This window comes from Eptesicus fuscus, chromosome 9 (assembly GCF_027574615.1).
Source record: "Eptesicus fuscus isolate TK198812 chromosome 9, DD_ASM_mEF_20220401, whole genome shotgun sequence".
NCBI classification, from domain to species: domain Eukaryota; kingdom Metazoa; phylum Chordata; class Mammalia; order Chiroptera; family Vespertilionidae; genus Eptesicus; species Eptesicus fuscus.
The window spans coordinates 53,666,924-53,681,797 of NC_072481.1; the positions used below are offsets into that span (position 1 = coordinate 53,666,924).

The 14,874-nt window shown below is 36.7% G+C and overlaps 1 protein-coding gene across 1 annotated transcript in view; it reads right to left on the reverse strand.

Moving 5' to 3' along the window:
* The window catches only part of ERICH3 (glutamate rich 3), a 61,075-nt gene extending 47,911 nt beyond the window's left edge, over positions 1 to 13,164 (reverse strand). Inside the window, exons 1-2 of the mRNA XM_028142437.2 lie at positions 13,004 to 13,164; positions 9,342 to 9,560 (exon numbers count right to left, since the gene is read on the reverse strand). Of these exons, the coding sequence (XP_027998238.2) occupies positions 9,342 to 9,560; positions 13,004 to 13,015 (231 nt within the window). The 5' untranslated portion in view covers positions 13,016 to 13,164. The remainder of the gene's footprint in view (positions 1 to 9,341; positions 9,561 to 13,003) is intronic.
* Positions 13,165 to 14,874: the final 1,710 nt, after the last annotated feature.

Sequence of the window (14,874 nt, forward strand, 5' to 3'; positions counted from 1 at the left end):
GTGCAGCCCAATGCAAAACCACCAGTCTAAGGCAAATCCAGCTCCAAGCTCCCACTGGAATATTTCATGACATGACAGATGAAATAAGAGCATCCCCCTTTTGTTAAGCAATATTTTCTAGAGGGACATGGATTCGGAGGCTGCCCTGTGAGCCTCTGGTAGATGAGCACTATATAAATACAAGGTAATAGTGGGATTGGAGTGAAGCAAAACCTGCCTCTGTATGCAAAATGAGAACTAGAAGAACATTTAAAATAAAACAACATAACAGCTCTTCACCCTTTTCATTTACTCTTATTCATATTCTTTTCTCTGCTAAAATGTATTCCTGATAGCAACATCTTTTTTTTCCTGGGCCTAGTTGCTTGATTCCTTTAAAAAATATTCCCCAATTATTGTCACCAAATAACCTTTCTGGGTTGTAATGAGAGGCCCAAATGACAGCTCATGATTAAATATGTGTACTAGGAAACAATTGTTTCTTTCAGTTGACTAAATTGCCTCTGTACTTACTGTCTTCCAAGGTTAGAATGACCGCAGACTGATGAAATTTTGACAAGCTTTCGTGGCCCTCTCTGCTGTCTTCAAGCAAGAGGCAAAACCCTCCGTCCCTAGCTAATTTTGCTCAGTGGTTAGAGTGTTGGCCTTCGGACTGAAGGGTGGCAGGTTTGATTTCGGTCAAGGGCGTGTATCTCAGTTGCAGGCTCGATTCCCAGCCCTGGTCAGGGCTCGTTGAGAGGCAACCAATCCATGTGTTATCTCTCACATTGACGTTACTTTCTGTATTTCCCTCCCCCTCTTTTCTACTCTCTTTAAAAATCCATGGTGGGGAGGGAAGGGGGGGGGAATATCATCAGGTGAGGATTAACAACAACAAAAAATGTCCATATAAATTCAGCTCCACGTTAAGAAGAGCAGCAAGGCCTCATGGTCCTGAACAACTAAGCGTTATCTTTGTGACTTCCTCTTCAGTTGCTTATGACTTTCCTTCTCATTTCTTTTCTGAAATCTCAGGCAATTACAATCTGTGCTGACAAACAGCAAGACCCTTGAATGGTTAAGGAGTTAGCCCTTATGTATTTGTAATATTTAGCACTCGATTGATAAAACAAATCCCCACTGGGATCTCCTGCATCTCTGCCCAGGCCTGTGTGGGGTGGATATAAGAGATTTCTATAGATGTCAAAGAGCCTGTACTTGTTGGTAGTGTTGGGCAGCAATTCCTTCCCAGCCACTTAGCCAAGCCCTGATGAACTCTGGACATCCTAAAATCTTACCTGGACCACTGCAATAAACTTCTAATTAGTAGGGTGACCATAAAATGTATTTATTTATTTTAAAAATATATTTTTATCAATTTTATTTTCTTATTGTTTTTTAATCCTCACCCAAGGATATTTTTCCATTGATTTTTAGAGAGAATGGAAAAGAAAAGACAGAAATATTAATGTGAGAGAAACACATTGATTGGTTGCTTCTTGCACGCACCCTCACCAGGGCTCAAGCAGGGGAGGAGCCCTAGACTGAAATCAAACCTGGGACCCTTCAGTTCACAGGCCGACATTCTATCCATTGAGCCAAACCGGCTAGGGCACCATAGAATTTATTATCCAATCTAGGACACATGCTATAAAATTGAGCATTAATTTGAATTGTTCCAGGAAAACTCTATCTGGCTCTTGAACTCCAGGCCAATATTCCCCAAACCTAATCACCCCGGGATCAGGTACCAGACAACTCAGGACAGCCCTTAGACCTTGGAGCCTGCCAAAAGTATTCATACTACCCAATCCTAAGCCTGCTTACCCTGCCATCTGGTTCCATTTCTCAGAAACACAACAAAGGCTCTTGCCTATATATTCTTCACACTCCCTCAGCCTCCCAACTGACCCTGGTGCTGTCCTCTGTTGCCCTGTGTGACATGTTACCTTTGTCTGTCACCTTAGCTGGGCCACGATGCCCAAATATGTGGTCAAACGTTCTTCTGGACAGAACCCTAACTAATCCGTGGCATGTCCCCTCCTCTTGGAGACTCAAGTGACAACCTGTCTCTTCAAAAGCAATCATCTCCTGATCTATGAATCTCAATATACTGGAATCACAATAAAACCTACATTTTAAAACAGCCAAGCAAAAAAAATATATACCTGCTCTCATTAGGAAAGAGAATTAATGAGGGATTTAAGCAGGAAAGAAGCATGCTTCAGTAGTCTGCTGTATAATGTAGGTGACCCAGCAATCCTGAGTGAGAACACAAGAATCTTCAGATGCGTGAAAGAAGCCTCAAAGGAAATTCAACTTCACAGAGTTGAGGTTAACATCATTATGTAGATAGACTCTGGTAATACTGAGATGGACTTCCCTTACTCTTTTTTCCCCTTCCTGCTTTTTTACACGCTGCTCCCTGATTCTATATGCTAGCTTCCTACTCATCTTTCAAAGCCCATTCCAAATGCCACCTTCTTTCTGAAGCACTCTCCAATCTCCTCATTCAGAATGACTATTTCCTTCCTCTATGTTCCCATTGTGCTTTATTTATACTGCTATGCTTGTTCTCATCACAATGTATCATGGTTAATTGCAGATATTTCTGTCGCTCTTGCTAAACTGCAATGTTTCCAAGAACAAGGATTTAATCTTATTTATGTTGGTAGCCTCGGCACCTAGCAAAGGGCTTGTCATTATCAATAAAAGCTAAATTGAGCTATTTGTTGATTTAGAGCCAGGATATAAGTATGTTGATGATTGCAATAGCCTGGTTAAGAGTTAGGTAGCAAGCATCTGAACTGAAGACGTAGTAGTGAGGATGAAAAAGGTTTACCAGATACATGAGCCATTGTTAAGGTGTAGAGCTGTGCTGTCTGAGATGCAGCCACTTGCCATATTTGGCTGCTGGGCTCTTGAAAGGTGGCTCATTCAAGTGAGAAGTGCTGTGAGTATAAAATACTTATTGAATTTAAAGACATGGTATTTTAAAAATGTACAGATCAGTTCTTGCCAGGAGAAGCTCTTTGCCCTCTCTTTCACAAATCATATAAAATTTAAAAAGACTTTTTTTAATTGATAAAGATGATGATTAAACAAGTTGTTATCTGAAAGCCTGTGTTTTCACATTTATAAACACTATAGATGGGACCATCCACCTCTTCAGTAGTCTGCTGTATAGTGTAGGTGACCCAGCAATCCTGAGTGAGAACACAAGAATCTTCAGATGGGTGAAAGAAGCCTCAAAGGAAATTCTAACCAGTCTCAAAGATTCTGTAAAAGCAAGTCCTAGAACAAAGCAACAGGACATAGAAGCAATGTGCTATGCTGTGAGATCTACCACACCTCACCAATTGGCTCCATGCATCATCCCCTAGGGTCACAGATCACAGAATCTAGGGACCATGTTCTACACATTCATAGAGGAAACAATGATGGGCCACCAGCAAGCTGTGTTTCTTTGCCTTCTACCTCTTTTTTTCCTTTTAAGAGCATTTAAAGGATGCTTGGGTCCCAGCCAGCGTGGTCAGTGGTTGACTGTTGACCAATGAATCAGGAGGTCATAGTTTGATTCCCAGTCAGGGCACATGCCCAGGTTGCAGGCTTGATCCCCACTGTAGGGCGTGGAAGAGGCAGCCAATCAATGACCCTTCCTGATCATTGATGTTTCTATCTCTGTCTCCCTTTTCCTTCCTCTCTGAAATCAATACAAATCTATTTTTTTAAAAAATAAAGGATGCTTTGGCATGGTACTCATAAAATAAAAGGGTGAATTTAATATGTAAATTAATCTTGAGAATCACCTCCCCTTTAAAAATCAGTTCTAGATCAAAATAAAATAAATACAAGTACTAAAAGTAGAAGTACATGAGTCACCCCATTATGCCAATTTTATTCTATACCCCAGGACCCAGGAGCTAATGAAAAATCCAAGGGACACCTAGAAAGCTTTCAAAGCCGTATGGGAAGAGGAGTACATATTTAATAATAACAATAAATTGTCAAGACCTAATCCATGCTGATGGCTAGATTAAGAGGTGAAGCAGAAGAAGAGACACAAAGGAGGAAGAGATAAAAGCAGATGGCAAAGCAGCATTAAAATAGAATGCCATGGAAGGCAAGAGAGGGAAGTTTCAAGGAAGAATCAATAAAAGCATATAATGCTACTATCTAAAAAAAAATGGTAAGTAGGAAATAAAAACTAGGAAGATGGAAGTAAGTCTAAATACACTACCAAATAAAATAAATGTAATTGGACTAAACTCACTTATTAAAGGAACAGAGATTCTCAGCTTGAAATAAACATAGAGCACCCATATGTTGCAAAAATACGTGTAAAGCCTAAAGCTTAAATGTACAGAAAGTAAAAGAAATATATATTAAATACTTATCTAAAGAAAATAAGGAAAAGAACTATTAGCCAAAATAGGTTTTAAGGCCAAAAGTAGTAAGTAATAAAGAAGATCTTTTTTAATGACAAAAAAAAAAAATCACATTGCCAGTAAATTAGAGTAATCCTAATTCAGAGAGCACATAAGATGTTTTGAACATTTACAAAACAGAACTTGACATTTACAAAACAAAATAAGGAGAAAGCGACAAATCTAAATTATAGAGAATGATCATTAGAATTCAGACACTGTAAGACCACACAGATTTTTTTAAATGTTAAGAATATTTAAAAAAATATGAACGACAATTTACATTTCTTATTTATTGGACATTTATAGAATGCTGATCCCAACATTTAGAGAAGCACATTCTTTACAAAACTGAACATATATTAGCCTACAAAGCAAGTCTCCATAAATAGCAAAGCATCAAAATCATACAGAACAAAAATAAGAAGCTTTTTAAAAGTAACATTCAGGGAACACAAAAGGAGTAGTTAGAATTAAAATAAGGCAGTAGAAGAAAAAACTCAGCAGTATGTGTGGAAGATTAAATTGAAGAACTCTCCCAGCAAGTAGAACAAAAAGACATAGAAAATGAGAGAGAAAAGCTAAGAATATTAGACTATCAGTTTAGTAGTTACAACATTCCCAAGCTAGGGAATTTGAAAAGAGAGAACAGAAGGTGTTATTTTTTTTTAAGTTTTCTTGTTGTTTGTTGTTTTATTTTTTAAGACCAGGGCAAACTGAAGCCTTGTGACTCAAGAGAAAGACATGCTAATGCCTTTCAAAGCAAGGCTGGTGTGGATGCCATACTGCTGCATTTCCAACCTCAGGGCAGAATGCCCAAGGGAAGCTGCCTGAGTTGCCACTGTCATCAATGTGCCTGTTTACAGCTCATTCACCTGACCACATTCCTGTTGATGTCCACTGGCTGGCTCACAGGAGGACCTCTCTAGATGCCCTGTCTCTGGTGAGCCCCATTTTCTTAGGACACACTCATGACCTGGCTTCTCTGACTTCCACAGAAGTTCTTAAAACTATTTTAAAAATTTACACCAATCCCAGACTGTGACTCAAAAACTCTATTCAGCCTGTTTTCTCCAGGAATATTATCATTTTGTTACAATGCTAGGTTTGAGCTTATTTTTGAAGATTACTAAAAGTAAGTGATAGAACTCCAAAGAAAAGCATGGACTCAGTTAACACAGATGTCAGTATGAAAGTTGCTCTGGGAAGCAATAGGGGATGTGATAGCTCAGGACTAGGGGGTTCAGAACATGACAGTAACATTCTACTTTGTTCAGAAGTTGTGGTGTGAACATGAGTGTTTGCTTGATTATTGTTGTTTAACTTGTACATATAAATTTTATATATTCTTATGGTTTATAAGACATTTAAACTTTTTTAAAGGATGAACAGTAGAGTTTATCTCAGTAATATATTTTAACATCAAAAAATCAAATGCTGCCACCAAGTGAGGATGATAAGGAAGCCACTATATTTGCTAAGTGGGAGCCACATCCTTAAAGACAGTATGTTTGTTGGCCTGGGGGACCAGCAGGCAATGGGTTCACAATAAGTTGATAGATGTGGTAGATTCTATTATTGCTCCAATATCTACCCCCAATCTGTGTGAGAGGATGATACTTCCCACTCTATTAATGTCGTTTGGTACTAGAACTCAAGTGCAAGTGACATGTGTCAGTTCTGAGTAGAATCTTCAAAGAATTCCATGGTTCTGCTGTCCATGAGGCCACATACCTCAGACAGGAACAATTCCTCGAATCTGGGTCCCAGAATTACAGTTGACCAACAACAGATAATAATGAGAATAAGAAATAAACCTTTGTTGTTAGAAGCTGAGTTGCCTAGGGTTGTTTTTTAAACTCAGCTATACTACTCTTCAGAGAACTTTCAGTAGGAAAGGAGAAAACAGAAGTCTAAGGCTACAGAATGTGAGGAAAGGATTTGGTAACTTCATATAAGGCCTGGGATGTTGAGTGACAGAGATGAATATTAAAGAGAGAACAAAAATACCAATTAGGAAGGAGAATGACAATGTTAGGTGCCATGGGCAATGGAAAAGGATAAGGTCAAGGAGACAGGGTGGAGCCTGTGCCTCAGAGACTGGACCAAAGGAAGAGAATTGGGGAGAAATAGAAGTGAAAGGAGGAAATTTGAGCAAGCATGAGGAACATAGTCCCGAGTTTTGGAGGAAGTTATTTGGTGAGTATAGATGCTTAAGAGTAAGATGTAGACAAAGAATAAATAAAGCACTTAAGAATGAGTTTGGTTATAGTGGCATTTTTCACAAAACTAAAACAAATACTTTTAAAATACAAAAGACCCAAAACAACAAAAGCAATTTTGAGAAAGAACAAAGCTGAAGGTATCATGATTCCTGGCTTCAAACTATATTACAAAGCTATAGTAATCAACACAGTATGGTATTAACATAAAAACAGAAACACAGATCAATGGAACAGAATAGAGAGCCCAGAAATAAATTTGCACAAATATAAAGAATTAATTTATAACAAAGGAGCTAAAAATATATAGTGGGCAAAGGACAATCTCTTCAATAAATGGTGCTGGGAAAACTGGATGGCCACATGCAAAAAATACTAGCCTACCGTCTCACATTGTATACAAAAATTAATTTAAAATAGATTAAGGACTTAAAATGTAAGACCTGAAATCATAAAATTCCTAGGAAAAAACACATAGGTGGTAAGGTCTTTGATAGGCTCCTTGTCTTAATAACTTTTTTAGATATGACTCCAAAGGCAAGAGAAACAAAAGCAAAAATAAACAAATGGGGTTATTCAAAACTAAAAAGCTTTTGTACAGCAAGGGAAACCATCAACAAAACTAAAGGGAACCTATTGAATGGGAGAAGATATTTGCAAATCATTTATACTAATAAAAGGATAATATGCTAATTAGACCGGACATCTTCCGGACAAAGCCATGATGGTGGGGGCCGAGGCAGAGGTGGTTAGGGGCAATCAGGCTGGCAGGGGAGAGCAGTTAGGGGGCTACCAGGCCAGCAGGACAGAGCAGTTAGGGGGCAACCAGGCTGGCAAGCAGAGGCAGTTAGTGGCAATCAGGCCTGCAGGCAGAGTCAGTTAGAGACTATCAGACAGGCAGGCAGGCGAGCAGTTAGGAGCCAGCAGTCCCAGATTGCGAGAGGAATGTCTCATATTGGAGTGCACTGGGCCTCTATTTTATTTGATAAAAGGTCAATATCTGAAATATATATATATATATAAAGTTCACACAATCCAACAACATAAAAACAAATGACCCAATTATAAAATGGGTAGACTATTTAAACAGACATTTTTCCCATGAATACTATAAACGGCCAACAGGCACAAGAGAAGATATTCAACATCACTAATTATCAGGGAAATGCAAATAAAAACCACAATTAAACATCACCTCACATCTGTAAACATCAAATAACAAGTGCTGGAAACAATGTGAAAAGAAGAAAATCCTCATACACTCTTGGTGAGAATGTAAACTGTTGTGGCCACTATAAAAAACTGTGTGGAGATTCCTCAAAAAGTTAAGGTTAGAACCAGCTAATCAACTTCTGGATATTTATCTGAAGAATAAAAAAAACACTAGTTCAAAAGGAGATATGCACCTCTAGATTCATTGCAGCATGATTTATAATAGTTAAGACAACAATCTAAGTGCCCACCAATGGATGAATGATTAAGAAGAAGTGATACATACACACAGATACACACACACACACACACACAGATACACACCACACACAGAGAGACATGCACATACACACACACACACACACACTGGAATAGTACTCAGCCATAAAAAAGAAGGAAAATTGCCATTTGCAACAACACAGATAGACCTTAAAAAAACTTAGACAGAGAAAGATAAATATAGTATGATTTCATTTATATGTGGAATCTAAAAAGAACTTAATAAATAAAACAAAAACAAATTTATAGATACAGAAAACATATTGGTGGTTACTAGAAGGGATGAATCTTGGAGAGAAGGTGAAATGGTTGAAGGGGATCAATTGTATGGTGATGGATGGTAACTAGACTTACAGTAGTGAACACTATGCAATGTATACAAATATCAAATTATAATGTACTCTTGAAGTATAATATATATGATCTTGTATACCAATTTTACCACCATAATAATTTAAAAAACAAGTGTGATGTTGGTTTTAAAGAGACAGCATGAAGTCTATGTGCATGTTGGTACTACATTCCCTGATTCTCATTCAGTGAAATGTTGACCCAGCTACCTGCTAATCACAAAAGTTACATATAATTATAATTAGTTGTATATCTACACAAAAATTAAGAGATATTTTGCCTTCATACTAGCCTGTACATATATAAAGTCTTACTGGTCTTAGGACTATTCATAAGTATTTTGAGGAAATTAGTACAACAAAGTACAATATTTTTGAAGAACATTGAAATGAATTTTTTTCTAAGTGTTATAAAATAATTTGCCAACAATCACTAAGAGTGATTATTAAAAGCTTACTAAAAGTTATTTTATATAGTATATTGTTTTTCATGTTTAAGTTTCTGAATTTTCACAAATTAAATGTTAAAATGTTTCTGACGTGTGATTGAATGAACAAATTAAAGGAAATAAATAAGTAATAAATTAAATTTCCAAAATAATAAATAATTTGGAAATGGGTTATAGTACAAACTAAATTTGATCTAAAGATTCACTGGATTTTTTAAAATCAATTGTGCAATTAGTTTCTGAATAGCACTTCTCAAATATTTGATTGCAGATTCATTCAAGCTTACAATTACATTAATAAAGTATTATATTTCTTTGTTCAAGTAATTTAGCCTTTTATTTCCTTAAATTCTTTTACTGCAAATCTAGAAATTTAATAATGCAATGCTAAATTAATAAACGAAAACTTGATTCCATAATCACCCTGGTAAGGACTGGTTCTAAGCCATTTGGAACAGTGGTTGGCCGGAATCTTCTCCTTCTCCATGTTTCAGATCTATTTTCCCTTGTGATTTTTCCATTCGGGGAAGGAGGTGGAGGAGGAACAGGCATCATGTAACTGTTAATGTTCAGAGGTTGATACTGTTTCATTCCCTGTGAATTGTCCATGGAGTTCCTGAGCTTCATCATTGCCTTCTTGCCCTGTAATCACATTCCATGCCATAAGAACCAGTGAAAGAGAATTAAGTGGCAATTCAATGTCACCCAAAATTAGAGACAAGAGTGTATGATTGACATTGCAATGCAACAGAACTGATATAAATAGGCAAACTCAAAACAATCCATTCTGTTTGAAACAGCCATAGCAAATTAAGTTTTTATGAATTTCTAACATTATTTTAGTGTATTTTTAAACCAAGTATACAGTGATGGCATCTTTAGAGTATTTTGGGGGTTTTTCCTCAACAATCCCTAAATCTAAGTATAGTTAAACAATTTGGAATCAAGAAATTTAAAGTGTTTACTTTGAAGCAGGGTTGAAGAGTCTACTTAACAATGGGGTCTTAGCACTATTTTCATATTCATTTCACCCATTCAGGTGTTATAGTAGTCCTGGAAAATACAATATCAAGGTACCAAGTACAGAGGCTAACCCAAAGACTCCATTCGGCTTATTTTCCCCTAGAAACTCAACTCGTAAGAATAAATGCTACCCAAGACAACTACACAAGTACACTGATGGAAATGTAAGGATACATACTAGTACACACACACACAAATACACATTATGTATAACAAACTTAGTTGAACATCAAGTCCATCAATAGAAGAATGTTCAACTAAATTTTCTTTGTTCTTATAATAGAATCTCAGCAGGCTTCAAAAAGAATTGTGTGAATCTATTCATAAAAAGATCTATGTGATATAATCCTACATTTCTTTTAAATAATTTATATCTGGATTTTTATAAAATTAGGGATATCTAGAAGAATTGAACATAAGGTTTTCATGGAGATTTGGAGATTTGGGGAGGATATCACTTTGTATTTTATATATATACTAAAGGCCCGGTGCACAAAATTTGTGCATGGGTAGGGTCCCTAGGCCTGGCCGATGATCAGGGCCAATCAGGGCCTTCTTTCTGGACGCTGGCTAGGGCCTGCCTTCATTTAGTGTCACCCCCTGGTGGTCAGAGCATGTCATAGCGAGTGATCGAACTCCTGAGGGATCACTTTGCATATTAGAGTTTTATATAGAGAGATCTTTATATTATTTGAAAATTTGATCAATATGTATTACCTCAACAATTATAAAGCACCAAAGTTATAATCAATAATTATGCCACTTTGTTCAGGTATATTTGAGTCTTTAGATTTTCAAAAATTGATTATTTTTGTGTCTATGAAGTAGTTTTCCAAACTTTCAGTCACCTTTAATCATTTTTATCCACTTTATACTAATTTATTTGGCATGGTTTTAAAATCATTTTTCAGTCAATTTATTCTTGATTTTGAGATGCTTAAATAGTGAAAAGTTATTTTTAAGAAAGGAAAATCATTCTCCAAACATTTATCATTACAAATTCATAAAATCAGGTCAAATAAAGATATATGTCATACATATTCTGATTGAAGACAACATTTATGTGAACAGAGAGGGATTTAAATAGAATTAACCAAGAAGTTTAGAATTATTAGAATGGTTCATACTGCAGGTTGTATGTTCTCATTTTACGTTTTTACATTTTTTCTTTTTTGGTGTGCATTGATATTGTAATCATATCTAATAAAAGTAATATGCAAATTGACCATCACTCCAACACACAAGATGGCTGCCCCCATGTGGTCAAAGATGGTTGCCCCCATGTGGACACAAGATGGCTGCCACAAGATGGCCAGCAGGGGAGGGCAGTTGGGAGGGACCAGGTCAGCAGAGGAGGGAAGTTGGGGGTGACCGAGCCTGCAGGGAAGGGCAGTTAGGGGTAACCAGGCATGCAGGGGAGAGCAGTTAAGGGTGACCAGGCCTGCAGGGGAGGGCATTTAGGGGTGACCAGGCCTGCAGGGGAGGGCAGTTAGGGACAAACAGGCTGGCAGGGGAGCAGTTAGGCATCAATCAGGATGGCAGGGGAATGGTTAGGGGGTGATCAGGCTGGCAGGCAGAAGCAGTTAGGGGCAATCAGGAAAGCAGGAAGGCAAGCAGTTGGGAGCCAGCAGTCCTGGATCGTGAGAGGGATGTCCAACTGGGTGGGATCGGGCCTAAACGGTCAGTTGGACATCCCTCGAGGGGTCCCAGATTGGAGAGGGTGCAAGCCGGGCTGAGGGACACCCCTACCCCACCCCCATGCACGAATTTCGTGCACTGGGCCTCTAGTAACAAATAGAAATTAAATAAGTAAAAATAATAACAATAAAATGTATGAATGGAAAACTTTCAGGGATTGGGGAATTTTTAATTTCTAAGTAGTTATCAGTCAACTACATATCTTATTTGGAAATGGTCTGATAATTTTTAAAAAATTATCATGCTGTTTTTTACCTCACATGTTTAGCCCAAAACATCTTGAACATATTTTCATGACAGTACAAAAAGTCTACCTTATTATTTTAAACATACTTTAATATAACATTTTAAAACAATACCCTATTATATTCTTAGGTATTTTTATAATTGTTCACTATTATATTACTAAATATTCTTGAATTTATTTCTTTTCACATATGTGTTTATTCCAGGGGAAAAATGCCTATATGTTAAAATGCTTGAGCATGTTCATTTAAAACGTTGACAGATATTTCCATATTGCTTTCACAAGAGTTGTACCAATTTCTATTTCTATCAATAGTGCATGAGAAACTCTCATTCTGAGGATAATCATTTTCAATCAAGTCATTATTTTTACTCAATTGGATTTCAACCAGCTTGTTTTTTACCAAATTGCTTTTACCTAAATCAAAAACCCTCACTCCTGACATTTAGAAAGATCAACCTGCTTATGTCTGTTGCACCTTTGAACAATTCCCATATGCATACCACATCCTTCTTTAATCTTTAAGAAAGCAATACAAATTTAGTTGGTGCTCACTACATACTCATCAATCATGCAGACTACTATTCTTTAGGAAGTTCTTGTCTGATTTTATATTAAATCATTTTTATCATCAATGCCACTGAAAAAAATTAGATGTATTTTCTTTTTCCCATGTACATTATAATATAAAATCTAGTAAGTTAGAGACTTTCGCCTGCCTTGATAATTAATATATCACCAATGCTTAGAGCAGTAAGTATCCAATAAATATTTATTGAATGAAAAGTGTAAGTTTAGCTAGTTTAAATTAATATGGGATTGATCTCAATCTTGTCAGCCATGTAAGTTACCATTAAATGCCTGTCCCTCAACCACTCACATCCCCCAACTTGAAAACAGGAAAATAAAAGTCTCTATGCAAATTTAATTAATAAATCCATACAGTAGTTAAGAGCAGATATGGAAAACCACCTGAAAGAAAAACAAATCCCTCCCTAGCCAACAGAACTTGAATATTACTTGATAGATAGTATTCACATATCTTACAGAAAAATATACCTATCAAAGTAGCATAGTAAAATAATACTTATCGGAGCATAGAAAAGAATATAATCACCTTGGAAAACATGGAAAGTGCGCATCCAAGTACTGTCTAGGGTAGAGGATGTATCACCCATTGGACTTTGAATATTTCTAGTCCTATTGGCAAAGTTATTCTTGGAGCATACAGGGGGTTTTAGCCAAAGACCTTTGAGTTTTCTGGAACCTTTGGCATCCCATTCCTAAAATGAGCTAGGTGCATCATGCCATCTAAGCCTGATGCAGTAACATTCCATTGCACATCTGCTCATTCTGACTCCATGCTCACCAGGCAACCGTCTCATTGTGACACGGCTTCCCATGTAGGTCTGCCTACAGGGGGAGGCATGCTGCTTCTACAAACTGTGGTTATTTGGTATCTTGTGGATTAATGGTCCCTGGTTATGATTTTGCTCCTCATTCCAGTTTACTATAGGGAGAAAAACTAGGTCATTGTGAGTTATTTTAGTTAGCCGAGACAATCTCTCAGGACCTGACCATTCCTGAACACTAGCTGAAACAGGAAATGTCTAGGTCTCTAAGTAGGGACCAGATTCTGGAAAGCGTCAACCTAATTGACTTATGACCCAATAAGTTCCTGCCTAGCTCTACGAAGTCTTCCCTAGAAAATGTGCCACCACTTTTGGTTTAATTTCCCCTGCTGTTTTCTGATAAACTACTATTAAATTATAATGAGGCTTGTAAAAAGTGCTATGTAATCTGAAAACCAAGTAAATGGATTAAAATATTAGTTAGCATTTTTAGAGTTATATTTATACTCTTACTGTGAAATAATCATTTGTATGAATTAATTCCTTAGTGTCAAGATTGTCTTTGTCAGTGTTAGATAAAAATACCTTAATTTCATGTATCTTATGTTTCCTAAAAAAGGAATGAAACTAAATTCACCCATGTGAACATAATGACTGTTGTATTAAGACACAGGTTCTTAAGCTGCCAATGTTTCTCCTTTGTGCTAGAAATACAAACAATACGCCCCCCCCAAAAAAAAAAATACCCTCCCTAATTACTGAATGTCTTAGTTATATCTCCCTGTTTAAGGAACTCATTTTTATGATTACTATGCCTCCTTCTGTGCTCTATTAAAATAACTGAAATTACCTGAGTCATACATAACCTTGAAAGGGAAGCAGAGTCAAGCTCCTGTGTGTGATTCATTCAGCATTTTAAAAAAGATGGACTTTCTCTTCCTTCTATCCCCAATGTTCTCCAGAGTCAAACTTGAAGCAATTTCATACACTGATGGTAAAGTAAGTCAGCATGCAAATGCAAACCTATTCTTAGAAAGTTTCATTTTCTAGGTTTCATGCATTTAAAATGTAAAAGCAGTCAACACTGGGTTTATTCTCACAGAAGTCATATCTGGCTATAAAAAGGTCCTCTTTGTTTTTCATACAACCCTTCAAATTAATGAGATCGCTTTACATTATTACATATATTCCTTACTCTTTTTGCTCACTAACATGGAAATTATAGGCCTTCCCATTTGAGTAAGATAATTAAATAGAACATCATAATAAGTGCTTAACCCTTTGCACTCGCTTGCTTTTTTCTCTATTCCTTTATTCTACTCGGGATTTAATTTTTTAAATACCCCAGATTTTACAAAGCGCGGCAGTAGAATAAAAAACTGGAGTTTCTTTTCATACAAACTTATTTATTTGGATTTTTTTATATTTCAAATTATTGATACATTCAAAGAGTAATTTGCACTCGACATCCGAGTGCAAAAGGTTAATAAGTGCACAATACAAATGTCACTGAGTAGATTAATTGAATCTAGCATCTTAAATACTGTGATAATCTAATACTCTAATCAAGAATAAAAAGATATTCCTTGAAGGGATAACATTTACCCCAATGGGAAAAGGAGCTTCAGTTTCCAGC